At 45.0% G+C, this 20,429-nt stretch overlaps 2 protein-coding genes across 2 annotated transcripts in view; one reads left to right on the top strand and one right to left on the bottom strand.

Annotated features, from left to right (window-relative positions):
• Window positions 1–12,133, bottom strand: part of LOC139339147 (telomerase protein component 1-like) — a 32,138-nt gene extending 20,005 nt beyond the window's left edge. Inside the window, exons 1-19 of the mRNA XM_070974629.1 lie at window positions 12,059–12,133; window positions 10,917–11,437; window positions 10,601–10,801; window positions 10,251–10,400; window positions 9,315–9,479; window positions 9,092–9,235; window positions 8,716–8,787; window positions 8,399–8,523; window positions 7,448–7,605; window positions 7,172–7,281; window positions 6,819–6,897; window positions 6,252–6,444; window positions 5,289–5,565; window positions 5,009–5,161; window positions 4,804–4,869; window positions 1,867–1,988; window positions 1,586–1,651; window positions 881–1,024; window positions 481–772 (exon numbers count right to left, since the gene is read on the bottom strand). Coding sequence (XP_070830730.1) covers window positions 481–772; window positions 881–1,024; window positions 1,586–1,651; window positions 1,867–1,988; window positions 4,804–4,869; window positions 5,009–5,161; window positions 5,289–5,565; window positions 6,252–6,444; window positions 6,819–6,897; window positions 7,172–7,281; window positions 7,448–7,605; window positions 8,399–8,523; window positions 8,716–8,787; window positions 9,092–9,235; window positions 9,315–9,479; window positions 10,251–10,400; window positions 10,601–10,801; window positions 10,917–11,435 — 3,036 coding nt within the window. The 5' untranslated portion in view covers window positions 11,436–11,437; window positions 12,059–12,133. The remainder of the gene's footprint in view (window positions 1–480; window positions 773–880; window positions 1,025–1,585; window positions 1,652–1,866; window positions 1,989–4,803; window positions 4,870–5,008; window positions 5,162–5,288; window positions 5,566–6,251; window positions 6,445–6,818; window positions 6,898–7,171; window positions 7,282–7,447; window positions 7,606–8,398; window positions 8,524–8,715; window positions 8,788–9,091; window positions 9,236–9,314; window positions 9,480–10,250; window positions 10,401–10,600; window positions 10,802–10,916; window positions 11,438–12,058) is intronic.
• Window positions 12,134–12,483: 350 nt separating this feature from the next.
• LOC139338614 (E3 ubiquitin-protein ligase ZNRF1) lies at window positions 12,484–20,125 on the top strand. The gene is made up of 5 exons (XM_070973793.1): window positions 12,484–13,306; window positions 14,647–14,742; window positions 14,827–14,932; window positions 16,353–16,454; window positions 17,514–20,125. Exons 1-4 carry the CDS (start codon window positions 12,781–12,783, stop codon window positions 16,408–16,410), a joined length of 786 nt encoding a protein of 261 aa, XP_070829894.1. The 5' UTR covers window positions 12,484–12,780; the 3' UTR covers window positions 16,411–16,454; window positions 17,514–20,125.
• The last annotated feature ends 304 nt before the right edge of the window (window positions 20,126–20,429 follow it).

The following is a 20,429-nucleotide window of genomic DNA, read 5'->3' as shown; positions in this document are numbered from 1 at the left end:
TCAAACTGACATTTATTTTCATCATTTCTCTTTAAGGTACTAAAGGCAGTTTGAGTTTTCTTTCTCTGTACCACAAAATCACCTAAATACCTGTTCACCATCAACAATGACGGAACAGTTACTTCACTAGTCTCTGACATTTCTACCTTTAAATGACAATTTTTCCGATTTGTACTTGTATTTCCCCTCATTTTCAACTGATCTATGATGCAACAGCTAACTAGTTTCACAAAGCATTTCAGTGACAAAGACCTGCATTAAAATAATTACATTCAACAAACTTGAATGCTGATGGTCGCAGGTTGAGATCTGTAAATATCAGATTATTAAATGTCCCTTTAGGATTGCGATCAATTCATTTTTCTTTTGTTAATCATCTTGAATAAAGCATCAGTACTTCATTTATATATCTAAGCAGCAGTGAGTACATTGTGTACACAGCTCTACTTATTAATTCTGCTTCATGGTGTCAAGTCTTACCCAGCTGTGCTGCGGCAAGTCAGGGAGGGCAGGTTTGGGAGTCACCAGGCCGTACCTCTCCCCAAGGATTCCTACCAACATCTGGCTGCGACACACCTCTGACAGGCACAGCTCGGCGGCCCGCCCCGACTCCTCCTCCGTCACACCCCAACGCAGCTCCACCTCCTGCAGGTAGAGGCAGTGTGATGCAGCGCGACGCCGCAGCTGCGGGAACACGCTCTGCACCAGGATGTCGCGCTCGGCGTGCATGTCTCTGAAGGTGGAGGAGATGAACACACGTATGCCTCGCCACCTGAGGGCAGAGAAAGGCGTTGAGGAAAAGGCAGGAAAAAGTACACTTGGACGGCAGATCTTCAAGTTATAAGACTGCCCAGAACTGCTTCTTTGACATAAAAATTACCTTAATTTAGGAGTGGCTGGTATTGGCTCAACATTGCTGGTGACCTGAGGGGCTTTGGCTCCCTCTGGTGGTGGGATGTTGTACAGTTTGTCTAAGTGCTCCACATGGTCCAGCAGCCTGGATGATCCTCGTTCTGCCACAAACCTGATACACAGTCAAAGAAATAGTTCCAGATTGTGGGATCTATAGCAGGTGGTATTTAGCATAGAGACTGGAAACAGAGCCTAACAAAAGGTACCAAAATTCACCTGCCAGTGCCTTTAAAGCTCACTAATTAACACTAATCTCTATTTGCTTAATTTGTGCAAAATTGGAAGTGTAAAAAAGACAAATTGCCTTTTTAATGGGTTTATGTGCTGGACTAGGTCTCGGCCAGGACCGGTGACTTCTTGATGGTTATCATGCTTTACTTTTTGTTTGCATTAAACAAAAAAATACATAACAATTAATGAGCTGTAGAGGTGCTGGTAGGTTTTAACCTTCAAACTGAGCCAGGCTGGCAGTTTTCCTGTCTTTGTGCTTCATATTTAACAGACGGATACAAGCATGCAAATAAGCACATTTCCCAAAATGTTGAATTCTTTGAAACAATAAATGAGTAAGTTCCTCCAATTATCAATACAGCATATCATAAACAGAAAGCCAAGGTTTGTTTTCAAGCACGATTCTTCCATTTCTACAACTTGTTGAAATCTGTTTTTTTACCTCAGCATTTGTTCACTGAAGCCTGCCAGTTGCACATGGTTGCTGTCAGGGAGATACTCTGGCTCTCTGTGAGACAACAACACAAGCATTCAGGATAATTTAGAAACAAGAAGGGAAACAGAAACTAGCTACTTGCCTGTCTATGCTGAATGAGTGTTCTGTTTAATGTTTAAGTTCGTCAGTCACTGTGATTTGTCTGAGCGCAACCTGAGCTTCCCAATAGAAGATACAATGTAAGGTGTAGCAGTAATGGCAGCTACAGCAGTAGATTGAAGCATTACCGCGCAGACAGGAAGATATGCACAACGAGGGCTTTGTTGTTGACATCCTGCTTGTAGTTTCTGATGACCCACTCGAGACCATTAGGGATCCAGTTGTCAGTCAACATGATGATGTTGTCCACCTGAGACACAAAAGCATATGAGGTCAGGGAGGCAGGCTCTGCTGCACTTTTTTTTTTTTTTTTTTTTAAATCATCTTCACCTTAGAACTGCAGTCTTTTGTTGACATTAACTCGTTAAGCAGGGGACCCCAAACTTCCCTTTCCCGGGCCACATTAACTAGCTCCAACTGGGGGATCCCGAGGCGTTCCCAGGCCAGTGTGGAGATATAATCTCTCCACCTAGTCCTGGGTCTTCCCCGTGGTCTCCTCCCAGCTGGACGTGCCTGGAACGCCTCTCTGGGGAGGCGCCCAGGGGGCATCCTTACCAGATGCCCGAACCACCTCAACTGGTTCCTTTCAACGCAAAGGAGCAGCGGCTCTACTCCGAGTCCCTCACAGATGATTGAGCTTCTCACCCTATCTCTAAGGGAGACGCCAGCCAGGAAACCCATTTCGGCTCTAGTTCTTTCCGTCATGATCCAACCCTTGTGACCACAGGTGAGAGTCGGAACGAAGATTGACCGATAGATCGAAAGCTTTGCCTTCTGGCTCAGCTCTCTTTTCGTCACAACGATGCGGTAGAGTGAACGCAATACCCCCCCCCCCCCCCCCCCCCCCGCTCCGAATCTCCGACCAATCTCACGTTCCATTGTCCCCTCAGTCGTGAACAAGACCCCGAGGTACTTGAACTCCTTCACTTGGGGCAAGGACCCAACCCGGAGTAGGCAATCCATCGGTTTCCTGCTGAGAACCATGGCCTCAGATTTACAGGTGCTGATCCTCATCCCAGCTGCTTCACACTCGGCTGTGAACCAATCCAGTGAGTGCCGCAGGTCACAGACCGATGATGCCAACAGGACCACATCATCTGCAAAAAGCATCTGCAAAAAGCAGTGATGAGACCTTCAGCACACTGAACTGCAATCCCTCCTCCCCCCGACTACGCATTGATATCCTGTCCATGAATATCACTAACAGGATTGGTGACAAGGCACAACCCTGACGGAGGCCAACCCCCACCGGAAACAAGTCCGACTTCCTGCCGAGTACCCGAACAAAGCTCTTGCTTCAGGCATATAAAGATTGGATGGCCCCTCACCCCATGCGCCCGCAGCACCTCCCACAATATCTCCCAGGGGACCCAGTCATATGCCTTCTCCAAGTCTACAAAACACATGTAGACCGGATGGGCATACTCCCAGGCCCCCTCCAGGATCCTTGCGAGAGTAAAGAGCTGGTCTGTTGTTCCATGGCCAGGACGGAATCCGCATTGTTCCTCTTCAATCTGAGGTTCGACTATCGGCCGAACCCTCCTTTCCAACACCTTGGAGTAGACTTTACCAGGGAGGCTGAGTAGTGTGATACCCCTATGATTGGCACACATTCCGTGGTTCCCTTTTTTAAACAAGGGGACCACCACCCCAATTTGCCACTCCCTAGGCACTGTCCCAGACTTCCACGCAATGACATGTCATCCAAGACAGCCCCTCAACACCCAGAGCCTTCAGCATTTCTGGGCGGATCTCATCAATCCCCGGGGCTTTGCCACTGCGGAGTTGTTAAACTACCTCAGTGACTTCCACCAGGGTAATTGATGATGATCCCCCATCAGCTTCCAGCTCTGCCTCTACAATAGAGTGCGTATCGGTCTGATGCAGGAGTTCCTCAAAGAGCTCCTTCCACTGCCCGACTACCTCCTCCGTAGAGGTCAACAGTGTCCCATCCTTACGGTACACAGCTTGGATGGTTCCCTGTTTCCCCCTCCTGAGGTTCCAGACAGTTTTCCAGAAACACCTTGGTGCTGACCAAAAGTGATTCTCCATGGCTGCTCCGAACTCCTCCCACACCCGCTGTTTTGCCTCCCCTATGGCAGAAGCTGCTGCCCATCAGGCCTGTCGGTACCTTGTAACTGCCTCTGGAGTCCTCGAGATAACATATCCCGGAAGGACTCCTTCACTCGGACGGCTTCCCTGACCACCGGCGTCCACCATGGTGTTCGAGGGTTACCGCTCCTTGAGGCACCCAAGACCTTTAGACCACATCTCTCTGCCGCAGCTTCAGCAATGGAAGCTTTGAACATCGCCCACTCAGGTTCGATGCCCCCAACCTCCACAGGGATGCCAGAAAAGCTCCGCCAGAGGTATGAGTTCAAGATCTCTTGCACAGGGGCCTCCTCCAGACGTTCCCAGTTCACCCGCACCACACGCTTGGGTTTACCAGGTCTGTCTTAAGTCTTCCCCCACCCTCGGACCCAACTCACCACCAGATGGTGATCCGTTGACAACTCCACCCCTCTCTTCACCCGAGTGTCCAAACATGCGGCCTCAGGTCAGATGATACGATAACGAAATCGATCATCAACCTTCGACCTAGGGCGCTCTGGTACCATGTACACTTATGAGCGTCCTTATGTTTGAACATGGTGTTCATTATGGACAGTACATGACTAGCACAGAAATCCAATAACAAACAACCTCTCGGGATCAGATCAGGGGGGCCATTTCTCCCAATCACGCCTCTTCAGGTGTCTCCATCGTTGCCCATGTGTGTGTTGAAGTCCCCCAGAAGGACTATGGATACACTCAGCCAAGGATTTGTGAGTATCCTCCGGGCCAGGTATCACCTCTTCGTTGCTGTTCTTTCATGGGGTCTGTATGAACCATTCTTAGTCTGGACCCTTGCCTCAAACCAATCTGCCATGGGAGACCCTACCAGGAGCACTAGGCTCCAGACAACATAGCCCTCAGGTTCATTGGGACACACAATCCTCTCCACCACGATAAGGTGATGGTTCCCAGAGAGAACACATAAACTACATATGTACAAATAAACTTGCCTTGTTTTTCTTGGGGAACACTGTAGAGAGGAAATTTCTGTCTTGGTATGATATGTCGTTATATGTCTGTGAAAGAGAAGGATTCATTACTAAAGGAAAAAACTAACCTCCTTCAAACCACACTTCTCCTGTTATTCTACAACACAGAAATATAATTCAGTTGGACAAAGCCTTCAATTCTGTGTAATCACTGAAAAGCCCTGACCTTTACTTGCTTCATCACCGTCCGGACGTTATCCAAGAGAACATCAGACTCCAGCTTGATTTCTTGACTGTGATTCCAATCAATTAAGAAGAGCTGAAAGTCCTCCGCACTGCTGCCAATCATCAGAGAGAGCAAAGCTGCCACCTCCATCGGCTGAGAGCATGTGAAAATGGGGAAAGGAGAGTTAAAAGCAATGCAGTAAAACAGCCCTTTTTAAAGTGAATCAGACAACTCTGATGCCCTTTGCGTTATTGCTAATCAGAAGAAAGCAGGCCCATACGGAAGGAGTGAGCTTTTCATCCTCATCCTTCTTCTTCTTCTGTCTCCTCCAGAACTCCTCGCCTTCCTCCTCCTCCTCCTCCTCCTCATTTTTTTGATTGGGTTCTGGTGGCAGGCAGAAGTCCTGTTTCAGGGGCCAGTCGCTCCCTATGTTTCTGGAGAGCAGGATGACAGTGCGTCCAGGAAGCGGGGGAATGTTGTACCGACAGGATATCTGCACCGCCGTCTCTAGGGCTTTGCGGTAGCGGTCCAACAGAGCGACAGTGTACTGCCTCTGTCTGAATGTACAGACACAGAAACACTTATGTTTATAACTCAGTATACTTCATACTAGCACACAAATGCCACATTTCCACTAGCGCGGCTCGACTCGACTCTACTCTACCCGGTTGTTTTGTGTTTCCATTAGGGATAGTACCTGGTACCCAATACTATCTTTAGTACCTGCTCTGGTGAGGTTCCAAGCGAGTAGAAGCGATGCTATATGTGTGACGTCAACAGCCTGTCGGCCACTGATTGGCCGGAGAGTGTCGTCACTGGTCTGCGACGTCCAACACCGGAAAAACAATCCCGCCCCCTCCATTGCAACCTCTGACTTTATTCTTTATTCTCACCTGAGGGAAATGGCTGCTCGTAAAATATCAACGTGGTCCGTCGACGAGGTCCAGACTTTTCTGGGTTTGATGGCAGATGAAAGAATATAACATCGCCTCGATGTCCTCCATTGTTTGTCGGCTCTGTTTGCGTCGCGTACAAATTAACGTCATGGCAGTTTCATGCAGCCGTGGTATGACGACCCCGCCTACGTTGAGGAGGTACTATGAAGTACTCAACTGTAATGGAAACTCAACCAACCCAAGTAGAGTAGAGCAGAACCGAGTCGAGTAGAGCTGGAACTGTGTAATGGAAATGCACCAAAAGCGTTTATCTAAAATGTAGTAAATCTGAAGAATATCAGACATACTTGGCCTTTATGAGCTCGGCCTTCTTCATTCGGTATAGTCGATAGACAAACGGGACCCCGAGCGCCACCCTGATCCTTTTCCTTGGAGCGTCATCCCACTCCAGACGTCTGAAGCGCCTGCTCTTGGGAATCTTCTTCAGGATGCCCTTCAGGATGTCTTTAACAGGGGGGAGCGCTTGTTCTGATGCTGAGGCTGGAGGACAGAGGAGCAAAGAGGAGATACTGACAACGTTTGGCTGAAATGTTCATATGTCAATGTAGTTTGGTTTCATATTGAAAGCTGGTCAATCATACGAAACACTGCCAACATTAAAGGAGGCTGGCGTCATTCTACATTTTTCATATCGTCAATAAATCCCAAGAAAGGATTAAAAACCAACAACGTCTCTCAATGATTTCTGACTCTCCTTCTCTGACTGTGGTGCTGAGATTCAAGCCCACTTCATTTCACTTTTACACTTCTGAATTTTTATTCTTCATATAAAAACCCCCATCATGCTCAGACTCTCTGCCTGATACAACTTTCAGTCCACAGTGTTAGTGTAGCTTGATGAATATGAATCTCACCCAAATTCTGAAGCTGCATGACGACTTTGTAGGCAGCAAGGAATCTGAAGGGAAACTGTCGGCTCTGAATAACAGCTTTCTGTAAGCACATCACAAACACAAGAGAGCGCTTAACAACCTTCACCATCACAGTTCAATCACAAAAGAAACATGACAACACTTTACGCTAAGATATGCATACTCACCACCAATATGCATGCTACTAAGCAAATAGTTAATGGTGAATATGTGTACCTTAATATTTATGATACCCAGCCAAGTGATGAACAGAAATATGATCTTCCTCTGATGAAAAAGCTGTACCAGCATTTTCAAACTAAGGTTTTAGTGCATGTTTTGCTGCTGGGTCACACCTTATCGGTCAGCCTGCTGAGGATCTTCTTGTGATGAGCCTCACTGATGCCCTTCATGATCATGTTCCTCAGGTTCCTCAGCATGGCCATGAATGGAAGAGACTTATTGTCTGCCCAGGTGAGACAACATTCATTAATATGTGTGATCATGGACATGTTTGTATAATTATAGGTGTGTTATATGTAAATCTAAGGAGTGTTTGAGTTTCCCTGCATAAATGAAAGGAACAGCTTGACAGCTTTCACAAAATCTCTGTCTGCGTGTGCTCAGCAGACCTATGAGCTTCTCCCAGGTGGCGGCCTTGTTGCCCTCCAGACTGACCAGCCGTTCCCACGTCTCCGGCTCTTTGAGCTTCATTCGCTGGCCGGCTCGCTCCCTTTCCCACGTGCCCTTCAGTCCACTGCGGCTGAACGCCTTCAGGTCAGCGGGATACCTGGGACCAACACACACAGCACATTTTATAACAGGAGCAGAACAAGCCAAGAGATAGTCCAGAGGTCAGTTGCTTGCCTCTTCTGTAACAGAGAATCCAACCGAACCCTTTTCTCCTTATTCTCTCCTCCTCCGTCGACATTTTTGTCTTCACATAGCCGAAACAATAAATGAAAAAAATGCTGAAGGACAATAAATGCTCTGTTTCTTCTAAATGACATGCTTTAAGTTGGTCAAAAAAGGGGCCTGTAATAAAGAGATTATAGCTCTTGTACAGGCAATTTCCCTAAAATTTACATGTGTAAGATATTCTATGCAGTAGATACAAAAGGTAAAGTATCTTTACACTTCCTAGAAACAGAGTAGGTTATATAAAACTGAATTTCCATTGACACTTTATTTGAACTCCTACACCAATTTAGTATTTAAAAACAGATATGATCATTTAATACCTGGATTATAACTCACTATAATGTAGCTGTAAGCATATATGAGGTCTTTATAGATGTTAATTTATGTAGTTGGCCAGAAATTTAACTCCTGACAGTATAATTTAACACATTTGTCGCTATATTAAATATGTCTTCATAGGAGAAAATGTTTATGATATTGTACATTAATAAACACTTAAAATGTCCTTAGATGTGTTTGTAACTACATCATGATGTGCTATGAACAAATAAATGGGGAGTTAAGGAGTAAACTGGATGACACACAGCAGGTGAATGTTGTTTATGGGACGGCTCTGCGTGAAAAATACTGAAGAGCAACTAAATTGTGTTTGTGTGGCTTACTTTCTTCCCAGGATGGCCATAACGTGTTCAGCCGGTTCTTTAATGTGAAGCCTCCTGATCATCTTCTTCATGCTGAACTCACTCTGCTTTTTATCCACCACCACTCTCTTGTCCTCCAACTGCAACTGCGCACACACACACACACACACACACACACACACACACACACACACACACACACACACACACACACATATAAACAAGTCTGCTTAAGAAAAAGTGCAATGAATATAAAATATCGAAATTTCATATTTCATATATTTCATATAATATTTGAACTTAATGACATGAGAGAAAATTACTGTGCATTCACTTACAAACTTGGTCAGTATGGATGCATCTGATCTGAGCAAGTTGGCCCACTTTTTCAGCAGTTGACCGTTAATTTTCTGGAAAGAAAGAAAGTGTAAACAGATCAAAGCATGGAGCGATCAACAAACAGCCCAGTGCTCATTTCAAAAAATGAGCTTGTTGTACTGAAATAGAAACCGCACAAAGTTTCGGTGCTTTTTCAGTCGAGGCGGTTAACAGTGTGTGGGTTTTGTTTTTACCACAGTGGAAATAATAAGGCGAGAGTCACTCTGATCTAATACTCTAATACTGACAAAGAGTTTTCTGTCTGTTAACAACAGGACTGTAATATTTTGGATTATTTTGTCTAAACTGTCTAAACTTTAACACTAAACCAAATACCTGCTCCCCTACCTTGCGCCTGTTGCAGCTGTGTTTGCAGCGGTGTTTGCGTGTGTTGTATTTTGCCAGCTGATACTCGTTGAACTGCTTGAACTTGTCAGCCATTGCGTTCTTCAGGCACATTGGCAGGGAGTGGCTGAAACACTGGAAACAGAAAAACACGGTTAAGACTGGACAGATACATCCAGACTCCACCGGGCAGCAGATGTTCGCTGAGACTTACTGTGCTATAGATTCTGACGACTTCCAGCCAATCAGAGGGCAGCTGCACAGCGGTGCAGAAGTATCTGCGGACATGCGGTTTGGTGGAGGGCTGGTTGGCAGCCAGCGCCAGTAAAAAGTTTGCTGTGATGCGGATGTTCAACTGCTGTCGAGTGTAAACTGCCACCTGAATGGTAAAGAAAAGAACAAACACACTGTTTGTTACTGACAGAAATCATGTCATAACGTGTACTGTCTGTGTGCTTTGATTATTTTTGCCAACTAAAGATGGTCATGTTTCAGTAACTGATCAGAAAATGAATTGTACTCTGGCAAAAAAGAAGCCAATACAGCTATCAGCTGTGTTCAGAGAACATCATCTTATTGTGAATGAGTGGGTAAAAAAGGCACATCACATGATGGATAAAACATGTTGCAAATGAAAAAATAAAGTGAAAACTTGGTTCTTCATGACAATACAGATCAAAAACTGACAGTTAACCACCTAATAATTATACTGGAAGCTCTGTGGCAACGCAGAGGCACATCACACTGATGTTTTCTGCATTAAACCAAAACTTTTCTCCACAATTTCAGATGTAAAAAGACATTGTGGTACATGGCATTCCTAACAACTGTGCTCTGATGGACCTCAGAAACACTGAGGAGGCTTTACATGGAGACACCTCACAAAGAGCAGAAAAGCTCCAGTATAACAAGAAACTGGTGTAAAACTTGTGACTCAGGAAAGAGCAATGATTTAATGATCTGGATTGTTCTTCTTGATCGGTTGACTGTGATAACAGCATGATGAAGTCGCAGTTGGGTTGAAACAGTCCACAAACCATTTTAAAGATAAAATGAAAGTTAAGGAGCTACAGACCAGTTTGGGATACAAATGCCTTCAGATATCAACCCCGGCACACACCAAGCCACCCACACAGACCTACATACACACCTTGAGAAGAAACTGTGGGTCATGGACAGAAATGTCCTTTGCCAGGTTTGTGATCCTGGTCCAAACGCTGTTCTCTGAGTCCCAGTCCTTCTCGCCTGGAGGTGTGTTCTTATTGACCAGGGAGCAACACACGGCATTAAGCAGGAGATACTGAGGAACAGACAGAAAGACAATTAAGTTCACAGCTCAGAGGACTTCAGGTCATTTTAACCAACATGTAAAATAAGCACGCAGGAAAATAATTTGGTAGCATTGCTGCAAAGACATGCTAAACTTGCAAAGACAGGACCAAAATCAGAGGACATTTCTCTGACGTACACACAGCACACAGTATAAAATATTTTTCCCACCTTTTTCTCTTTCAGCTCCTCTTCAATCTTATCGTCACTTTTAGCAAACTCAGTGAATTCCTCCAGTCTGACCACCACATCTTGCTCGAGTTCCTGGCTGTCCAACTCTGTTTTCAGGCCAGCTAATTCCATGGCTGCCCCAGCATCCTCCTCCTCCTCCTCCTCTTCTTCAGACGAACCATCATCTTCCTCAGAAAGCGTCTGATGCAGAGGAAATGACATTAAAACGGTAATGCCGCAAAATGGGATGCACTAAAAATAATGCTTGTCAAATAAGAGTGTATTAGCAGCCAAAGTAACAGAACATTTCATCTACCACACTTGTTTCTTCAAGACAAGACTGTGTCGCTTCGGATGTTTCCTCTCTGCCTTTGGCTTCCCCATCATCCCTCTTCTCTTCTTCACCCAGACCGTGAGGTAGGAATGAAGGAGGATGAGCAAAGCGATTGAGCAGAGCACTGCTGGCCAGGGACGTGGAGAGCAGAGAGCCACTGGGAACAGAGGTCAGGGAAAAGGAGAGAGACGAGTGGCTACCTAGGAGCTTGTTCTCAGTGCTGAGGAGAGGAGAGGTGAAAGAAGGCGAGAGGGAGGAGGCGGAGAGGAGGGAGGATGAGGTGGAGGACAGGCTGGAGGGCTGAAGCGAGGGGCAAGAGGGAGGTTGCGCAGGAAAGTTAAAGAGCGGAGAGGAGGGCTGAGGCATCAGCGTGGAGGTCTGAACCAAGAACTTATTCTCCAGACTCGGAGGAGCGTAGTTGGAGGTCAGGCTTCTCCCACATGAGGCCTGCTGCTGCTCTCCTTGGGCCACGTTTGTCTGCTGCAAAGTCAGCGCCCTCATTTCTGTGGAGAAACACGTCAATCACAGCATCAAAGTCACATCTCTGTCACAAACACAACAGCTCACAATCCTGGACAGCATTAAGTATTGAGCCAAGCAGTTCAGCAGCATTTTTTCCGCTGCTTAAACAAGCATTGTGCTCCTGTCGTTAAGGGTGTGTTGCTCAATTGAATCCATTGCATCCATAAAAAGGGAACAAAGTCTGGAAACAGACGCTCAGACTTTTCACAGTTTCAGTTGGCAGCAGGAGCACCATAATGCATAGACATAATGCAAAAAAGTAGTAAAATATAATGAAAATCAGGGAACCCGACACAGCAGTACACCAAATGAAATAACAGAAGTGATTAAATCAATCTAAAGATTTTTTTTGTTCAACTGCAAGCCCTTTCTTTGTGCTTTTAATTTAGTGTTTTAAATCTATTCATAACAAAATGTAATCAGAAATAAAATCATATCACAGCTACAATGCTGTAGCATGCTGTAGCAGTATAAAGTGAAAGAGTCAACATTGAACAGCAGTGCACTTGTTTCCTGGTAGTCCTATTATTTGCAATGACTCAAGACTTTACGTAGGTGTGGTTGTTAGCTGTGAACAACCTGAACTGACGCAGTAAACTCACCGCAAACACCACAATTTAAAGCCCACGGACGGAGCTCCGGCTCTGGACAAACGGGTCCTCTGGTGCTCAACGTTAATGCTTAATGTGCTGCAGTTTTACCATCTATTTCTGGCGTCTTTCAAGGGAGCTCAGTGTGGCTGCTGCTTTACAGTAAATTTCCTCATTCGACCAGCTGCTTGGCTACTCCATCGAGAGCTCTGATTGGTCAGTATTATTGTGTACTTTTTTACCGTAATGACCCACAGACGTGTTGTAACTCTCAAACCATCAAATATAAAGGAGACTGAAGGCGGAGTTACTTAGGACGACAAACAGTAACCAAAATCAAAGGCAACAACAGCAACAGAAACAGAAACAAGTCAACGTGGTTTCAAATTTGGATTTCAAACTGCTCGGGTGAAATTGTGACGTTACCGTAAATGCTTGTGTGCGGCTCAAAGGAGGAAGCGAAAACGCTCTATTTCCGCTGCAGCAGCGAGAAGGGGCACGTCAAAGAGGAAAATGTGGACAGTGAGGACGAATTGAGGCCAGAGCGAGACCGTCGAACTGCGTACATATCCTCGGTGGGTTAGGTTTCCTGATATTTGTTATTATTTAAAGCTTCCAGACGGACATTTGGCAGTGTAAGGGTCGTTTCGAGGTTAACTCGTCCTCTTGTTTTGTGGTGGTTCGCTTCGAGGAAGCAGCTCGGCTAGCCAGCTGAATTAGCTAGCTCGCTAGAGATGGGGACGAGAGCAAGTCGCCTACAAGAAGACCCGGTTCCCTCTGCTTTCGGAAAAGATGGCACAAAGCGGGATTCCTATCGGCGACCCCGCTGCACCAGGCCCACCAGCCTCATGGTGGACTTCTCGGGGAGCTTCGAGGACACGGAGGCCAACCGGAGTCGATCGGAGGAGGGCAGCGACTCGGACCTGGGGCAGCATGGGGCGAGCGCCGACGGCAGCCCCGCGGACCACCACAGCATTCCCTCCAGCATTAGCCAAGCGTCACCCGTGGACGACAACAACAGCGAGGGGAAACCCGAGGAAGACGGAAATGTGAGCCCAGAGCCCCCCGTCGTAGCGGAACATCAACCCGGAGAGGAGACAGGCCGCACGCCCCACCGCACCTTTTCCGAGCGGCTGCCCGGGAATCGGCACTCTTCCGCCCGCAGCGTCGGCGCAAGATCCGCCCGGGTCCGAGGCACACACCAACGGCCGGTGTCAGAGGCTTGGATCGGCCTTTACCGTGTTAACAACCGCCATGGCAGTAAGTTACCACATTACAGTACGGCATTATTTTCTTTACATTTATTTATTTTTAATATTTTTTTCGTCTTATAAATAAGTGTTAGTAACTGACTGCTCTTCGTCAGACACATTAGCGAGCTGATGGTTTGCCTTTTTTAGACGACAGCTCACATACAGGAACATGCAGATTTACTGCTGAACTTCCATGGAAATCGTGGACGAGCTTGGCAATATTGGCACAATGACTCACAATGTGACGAAATTTGGGGTATGACTGTTGATGCATAAGACAGCTGACTGCAGACAGGCGTGGGACACGTGTTCAGGGGGAATAACAGCACTTTGGATAAGATGGTCAAATAGTGGGGAGGGGTATTCAGTGTTAGCTTTACTCAGCCATACTAGTAAATTAAAATCAAAGGCCGATAAGATATGCAAGACTGTTTCAATAGTACACAAACTGAAAGACTCACATCACACCTTGAATTTTAAATCAAATTATCCCCCAGCACAACTCTCGATCTCCCAACACTGAAATTAAAATGGATTATTTGGGGAATTTGCATTCCTGAAAAGATAATCTCTTTTCCTGTGCTTGCATGCCAACTAAAATCATCAGAGACCCTATTGTGTGAAGCAGAACTATGGCGTAAAACTGGAAGTGGTGACATGCTCGTTCTTTCATGTCAGAGAGCGTGTTGACGGCGGCTGTCAGCGGCAAATCCTGCAGCATGCGAGTTGAAAACATTAAGCAACCAGCCACCTTTTCATTGAAGTGCAAAAAACGGGAACATGAGTTTGCAGAGGAAGTGAAAATGCAGTTTTGCTCTGCGCTGTACGATCAGATCCGCAGAGATGGTGGTGGTGTGACAGCAAGCATGAGATTGCGAGCCAAAACACACCAGTGTGGTGGGTTTCCCAGGCTCGCCTCTAGCAAGTGTAGGGAAATGGGTCACAACTTCACATGCCTGCTCATTGCTGGCAGCAGCTCATAGATGGAGGAGGAGAATGTAGGGCAGCAAGGCACTGTTCCTGCCTGCACGTCCCATTCACTCATGACTCTCGCAGCGGCTTCCCCTCCAGCTTTTGTCACTGTTTAGCCTGGTGCATGCAGTCAAATGAAGTTTCAAACTATTTTTGGTCACCTGAGGCACCGTCATTCACACCATCTCTGGGATGAGAGTGCAGCATTCACACTGGTCATTTGTGTTTCAGCGGGCTCCTCGGTTTGCCAAGTCAGCTTGTGTAATCTAAATGTCCAAACGCAGCACTCATGCTCAATGTGATGCACATCCATCATTTATTTCCCGCTGTGACAGTGTGTTAATCTCACCTCTGTTGTGTCTCCGCTCTTCACAGATATCCGCTGTCCCTTCTGCTCAAAGCCCTTCCCGGGGGGTCGGATTGAGGATCACCTGTTGAGCTGCCTCACATCTCCACCCTTACCTTACAACAGTAAGTATCATGTGTCAGAAATGGCCCAGACGGCTGTGTTGTTCAAAAGCTGGAAACACTCTTATGATTACTTTGTGTGTGCAGCGGATGTGCTGAGTAAAGACAGCGGAGAGTGCTCCATCTGTTTGGAGGATCTGGTGCAGGGGGAGACCATCGCCAGGCTGGCTTGCCTCTGCGTCTACCATAAGAGGTAACAAAGTTCAGTTGATGTATTTGCATAACAATAAAATACAGATGAAAAACGGATGGTAAACATGCAAATTCATGCAGGTGAGATTAAAATCAGACGTTGTGCATATGGCAGGAAACATTCATGTGGCTATTTCCAGATCGGAAAACATGTGGCGGCTGAGCTAAGACGTTTGGAAAGTAAGAAAGCGAGGGTTGTTCTGTACTAGAGCACGTATCACTACACACTGTGGATAATTAGAGACCCATTGTCCTTTTCCATGATATGATCAACATGATCTTGCCAACCACTGCTGAGGTACTGCCATATGGATAAGTGTAAAGTATGAGAGTGAAAATCTGTCGCAAGTTATGGAGCAAAGAAAAGATTTTACAATTAAATAATGTGAATATTTGGCAGTAGAGCTTCTTATCTTTACATATAACCATGAAGTTATTAAATGTCTACACGTGTTTAAGCATGTTTCAGCCCACTTACTATCAACTTTCATTTTCAAAGTGTGCAGTAATGCTGAACAATTTTGGTCTTTCTCAACTTCCATGGAGCTACTGGCTTCCCATAATTTCAGTAGAGCACGAGACCAGACTTTCTGAGACTTGAAATTTACCGCGATTAGTCAACCATCAGCGAAGATCCTGCCTTTTTTTGTCATCACTGCATGTTTATAATATAAGCACTTTTAAGTGCTTATTTGAAAATCCACACGACAGTAATGCTTCCCTGACACGGTAAAAGCAGACATGATGTTTGACTGTGATGGATAACCAGCAGAGAGAAAGATGACATTTAGTTATAACATTCGTTGATGTCAAATAGAGCTCAAAACGTGTCTTACTTTTGTTTTTGTCATAGAGAAAGAAGTTTTCAGTGCTGTCCCACAGTTTATAGGTGTGGCCGTTCGGCTGTGTAACTGCCGTTCTGGTCCACCCAGTCGAGCAGCTGAGATTTAGGGAAAGCCTGGAATTTCAGGATCTTAAATAGTACACGCTCGCACATGAAGTTCATGTATTAGTGTCACGCTGCAACAAACAGTGTAATCTGCTCTTTATTTTCTTGATTAGCTGATTGATCATCTGGTCTGTAAATCATCAAAGCGACAAAAGTGAAAGAAGAAGTCTCCGAATGCACTCAGTTAACTCTCACACACGAGAGCCAGAGGCCTGTTTATCTGCTGATCAACTGTTCGAGAGTAGACTGATGGTTTCAGAAGCTCACTTCTCACATCTTATCTGTGGTCTCGTTGCATTTAATGAGCCGGCGAACGCTTATTCACCCCTGGCTGCAGCGATTACATTTAGTTTGGCTTCACACTGTCAGTAAGTGGATTAAGGCTGAAAACCCACCACAGAGGTTCTGGCACATTAACATGAGTGAATCAGAATATTCCCCCCCCCCCCAATTCTGTCCTTTCTCCCTGCAGCTGCATTGATTCCTGGTCCAAGGTGAAACCCTGCTGCCCTGAACATCCCTTTGATTGACTCACGAGTCACATGTATTTCGCACAGTGACCAACCCGACTCAGGTAATCATAACAGTCATGTTAATCTCCATCTTGTTAGAAGAGAAAACATAATAATTTTTGCTTTATGTAACAAAAGAAGCTCAAGTTCTTCTAGTCGAGATGCAGTTAAAAAGTCCAGTATTTAAGATGCAGAACACCAAAGTAGGATACAAATGACCTGTTTCTACTATTTTCTATCTAAGTATAACACCGTGAGGCTGCTGTTTGGAACAAAGACTACGTTTACACTTAGGGAAAATGAATATGTTCTCATGCGGTTTGGCCTCTCATTTACACGCAAACAGTTTTTTTCATGGAAAACGTCATTTTTAAAAACTCCAGCCAAAGCGGAAATTTCTGAAAACGGCGGTTATGTGTTGGCGTGTAAACAGGGTTAAACAGCGTTTTCAGCATTCTGAAACGTCACAACATGCGACTGAAAATACTTCGTCAAAATAATACGTCATGTGAGCGACCTATGTTTACACTTGCACCCATAGGTTTGGCATAGTTATGATGTGCTCAATGGTGTATTTATCTGGGTTCATGTAAACGACATTTTGTGTGCACGATGTTATTTTGGAAAACGGAGGGGGCCAAAATATCCGTTTTCCAAAATACCCTGCTACATATAAACGTAGGCTAAAACGATTAACCAATTATCCATTTAGTTGTAATTGATTGTTGCAGCTCTGTTAGACATACGTATTTTCCAGCCCACTTGCACACATGCTCACATGGAGAACAGTACAGCACAGCGATCATTGCGGACGAGGATTTTGTTATCTTCTTATAAATGATCTGCAATCTGTGCTTGTGTCTGTTTTGTAATTTTTTGTAATGTAATTTAAATGCAACACGTTTTTCTTCTCCGAGTGATCAGAACAGACATATCACTGACCATTAGTTTAACACTGTATGTGATTTTGCATGCATTAGCCGTATCACGATATGATAAACAACACTGAAAAATAATATTAATGTGATATTAATTCGACCGTGTTGCCAACTATATTGTAAACAGTCATTTGTGTGTATTTCTTTGTCTAATGGCCGCTCTGTCTTTTTCCACCCTTACAGGAGACTACACTGAATCCCAATAAAATCCCAATAAAAATGTGTAATTAAACAAGTAAAAGCCCATTGTCCCTCTCAGACGCAGACCTATATTTGAGCTGAGGACAGACGATCGTAAGAGGAAGCTCCAGTTAGCAACACCCAATGCTCTCTGTTTGGAGTCCATTTGAACTTAGTTTAGGCCGTTTCAAGCCAAACTCCAACAGCAGAAACAGCTGCTCCGTCTAATCCCGGGTCGAGACCCTTGTTGGAACAGAAGTGGAGGAGGCTCCCTTTCTATATTACAGACTTGGCCTGAATCCACAGAACACAAACAAACAAAAAAAATAATCAAGAAATAAACATTACCATCCTAGGACGATGGAACTTGCCCCAGAAAGATCCTGAACTTGGGGAGGAACACAAAAAAGTTATTAACTGTGACTCTGGATCCTCTCCTGTGTATTTTTTCTCCCTCCAAATGGGATTGGTCATTTTATCAAGTATTTTGCAGAAAGAGTATTGTTCCATGTCATACATTGGATGAATGTTTTCTTTCCTCGGCTAACCCCAAATGAACCAACCTCACACTGAAAGCGTGAACTGTTGACACATAAACATGCTTTATTTTGAACCGGCTGGAGGTTGAGGGCTTGTTTTTGGTGAATGGGGGCTGCCGTTACTTGGTGTTTTCCTTTTTTTATTACCTGTAAACATTTCAGGGGAAGTTTGGAGGCTTGTTCTGAGTAGGTCAGTTGTCTTGTAGGTGGTTAGTTAGCTCTGAGTTTAATGTGCTGCTACTTGCTGAGTGTTTATGGAGGTTGTAGGTATTTCATAGGGCCATAGTAGCGCTGGTGTTGGCACCAATTTGAGCACTTTTGTCCTTCAAGGCTGATTTTTTTTTTTCCCTTCCCCCCACATTATGTCTGGGTGAAGGTTGTGTGTGTATGTATTTGTTATGACCAGGGACAGGAAATGTCCCGAGCATGACTGAAAGTGTGTGGTTTTGTGTCTATTTACTGTAAATTGCCCGGAAGTCTGCTTGGTCGAGCGGGTCACCCTTCTCATTTTTTTAAAGCTCGTTTTTAAGTGCAGTCACTCTGGCGAACATCCCGTTACGTGTGGTATTGGTACGCAACATGGCGGCTCATGTGGTCCCTTTGTATGTTGAATGCGGTCTGAGTTTTTGTCCCACCACCCACTCCTCCCTCCTCAACTCTTGAGCACTCTCTGGGGTTTAGTCCGGATTTTTGGACCAAGAGACAGTTTCGCCATCTGGTTACATTAATGCCAGATCGAGGAGGACAAAAGGATGGTGGACTGAGGGATGTATTTTTGGGGGCATGTTTACACCATGTGGCATCTGCCTCTCTTTCCAACACTGGAGGCTATGAACAGCTGATGGTTAATTATTACATAACTCGCCCCAACCCCCCCCCCCCCTTGTTTTTAGGATTTTAGATATATCATCACATTACGATCATGATAATTGCTAAATGTGTTAAATGGCTTTCCTTTGCCTTTTTGTGTGTTTTGATTGCCTTTGCTTGGTGAAGGGGTTCTTGTGCAAGCAGTGCTTGTAGTGTTTTTAGGGCTGAGCTGAGCTGGAAGCACAGCAGTAAGGCTGCTCGACAGATGCGGTCTGATTAAGATTGTACGCAGGCCAGGCGACCACAGGAAAGAACAAAACACGCAGTGATTGTGTTTACTGCCTCTTCAAAAGGCAAGTCTGTCCCATGTGTGCTCACCAGTGGTATGGATCAGTTCAGAGGTCAGCCCAGAGTGCAGGTCTCCCACCGGCTGTTTGTTCACCCCAGCCTTTTCTTCCCCCTCCTCCTTTCTTTTCCGGTCCTTGACGTTCTGCAGTCCGAGGTGCTACGACTTGTCTCGCCACTAGAGGGCAGCCCTGTGCATGTTTCTCATTTTTTGTACTGGTGAATAGAAAAAAAATGATGCCAAATGTCTGTCTGTGCACCGGGGGCATTGTGTGAGAGTGTGCGGAAGACGAGCTGCATTGATCATTAGATGTTACATTTGTTGTGGTGATAAGTTATGATGTTGTGTACTCTGGCTGGGAGGGGCGGGGGTGTTTGTGTGTGTGTGTGTGTTTGGGGGGTGGGGTTTGGTGGCGGTGTTGGGTTGTCAATAAAGAAAATAGACAATCTAAAACCCCACATTACTCTCATTTACTTTCTTACCCCCTCTAAGCTGTGTGGTGCAATACCTCAATTTTTACCAATGCTAACTAAACGCTCTGTGTGTAAACTTGCTCCTCTCCAACCAAGGATGGTGTTTTGTATAAATGTCCCTAAATCCTTGGTTTTGAATCGCAGGGCAGCGGTCCCCTGTGTGCCCTGCGCATTGAGGCTGATGTATTAGATGAGAATGTTTTTCAGAGAGTCACCACAACAGTATCTGCATCCCCAAGATATGGACAATCTGCCTTTACTCTGGTATAAAGACAAATTGAATTTTATTTATTAAATTGTAAATATGTAATGCAATTCAAGAAAAATGGCTTGGTCTTTGTCTGTTCAATATACTGTTTCTAAGCTCCAATCTTTTGTATGTCTCAGAAATTGTTTTTATATGTATTTTTTACAATAAATATGTGTGAGAGATGTTTTGTGAATGTCACTTTTGTGTTTTTAAGTGTCAATGATGCGTTTGTGGTTGTTTGTGATGTTCAGCGAGACCTAAAACAGACCACACTGTCCATAAGTTTTATTTTAATGAGAGAATTTAAATGACACTTTTTACTCGTTTAAAAGAACGGCATCTTATTTTATTTAGTACGTGACTAAAGTTGAGTTAAAGCTCCTCTCCTCATTCTAAACTATCAACACTGAAGCCTTTGAAAATGAAGCTTTAATTTTGTCCTAGCTGGAACCAGTGATCATTTTTGCTATTGATTAATCTGATGATTATTAGCTTTTTTTA

This window comes from Chaetodon trifascialis, chromosome 11, assembly GCF_039877785.1.
Source record: "Chaetodon trifascialis isolate fChaTrf1 chromosome 11, fChaTrf1.hap1, whole genome shotgun sequence".
Lineage (NCBI taxonomy): Eukaryota > Metazoa > Chordata > Actinopteri > Chaetodontiformes > Chaetodontidae > Chaetodon > Chaetodon trifascialis.
Note: the sequence above shows the minus strand (reverse complement) of the source record. Positions and strands in the feature narration are given on the sequence as shown.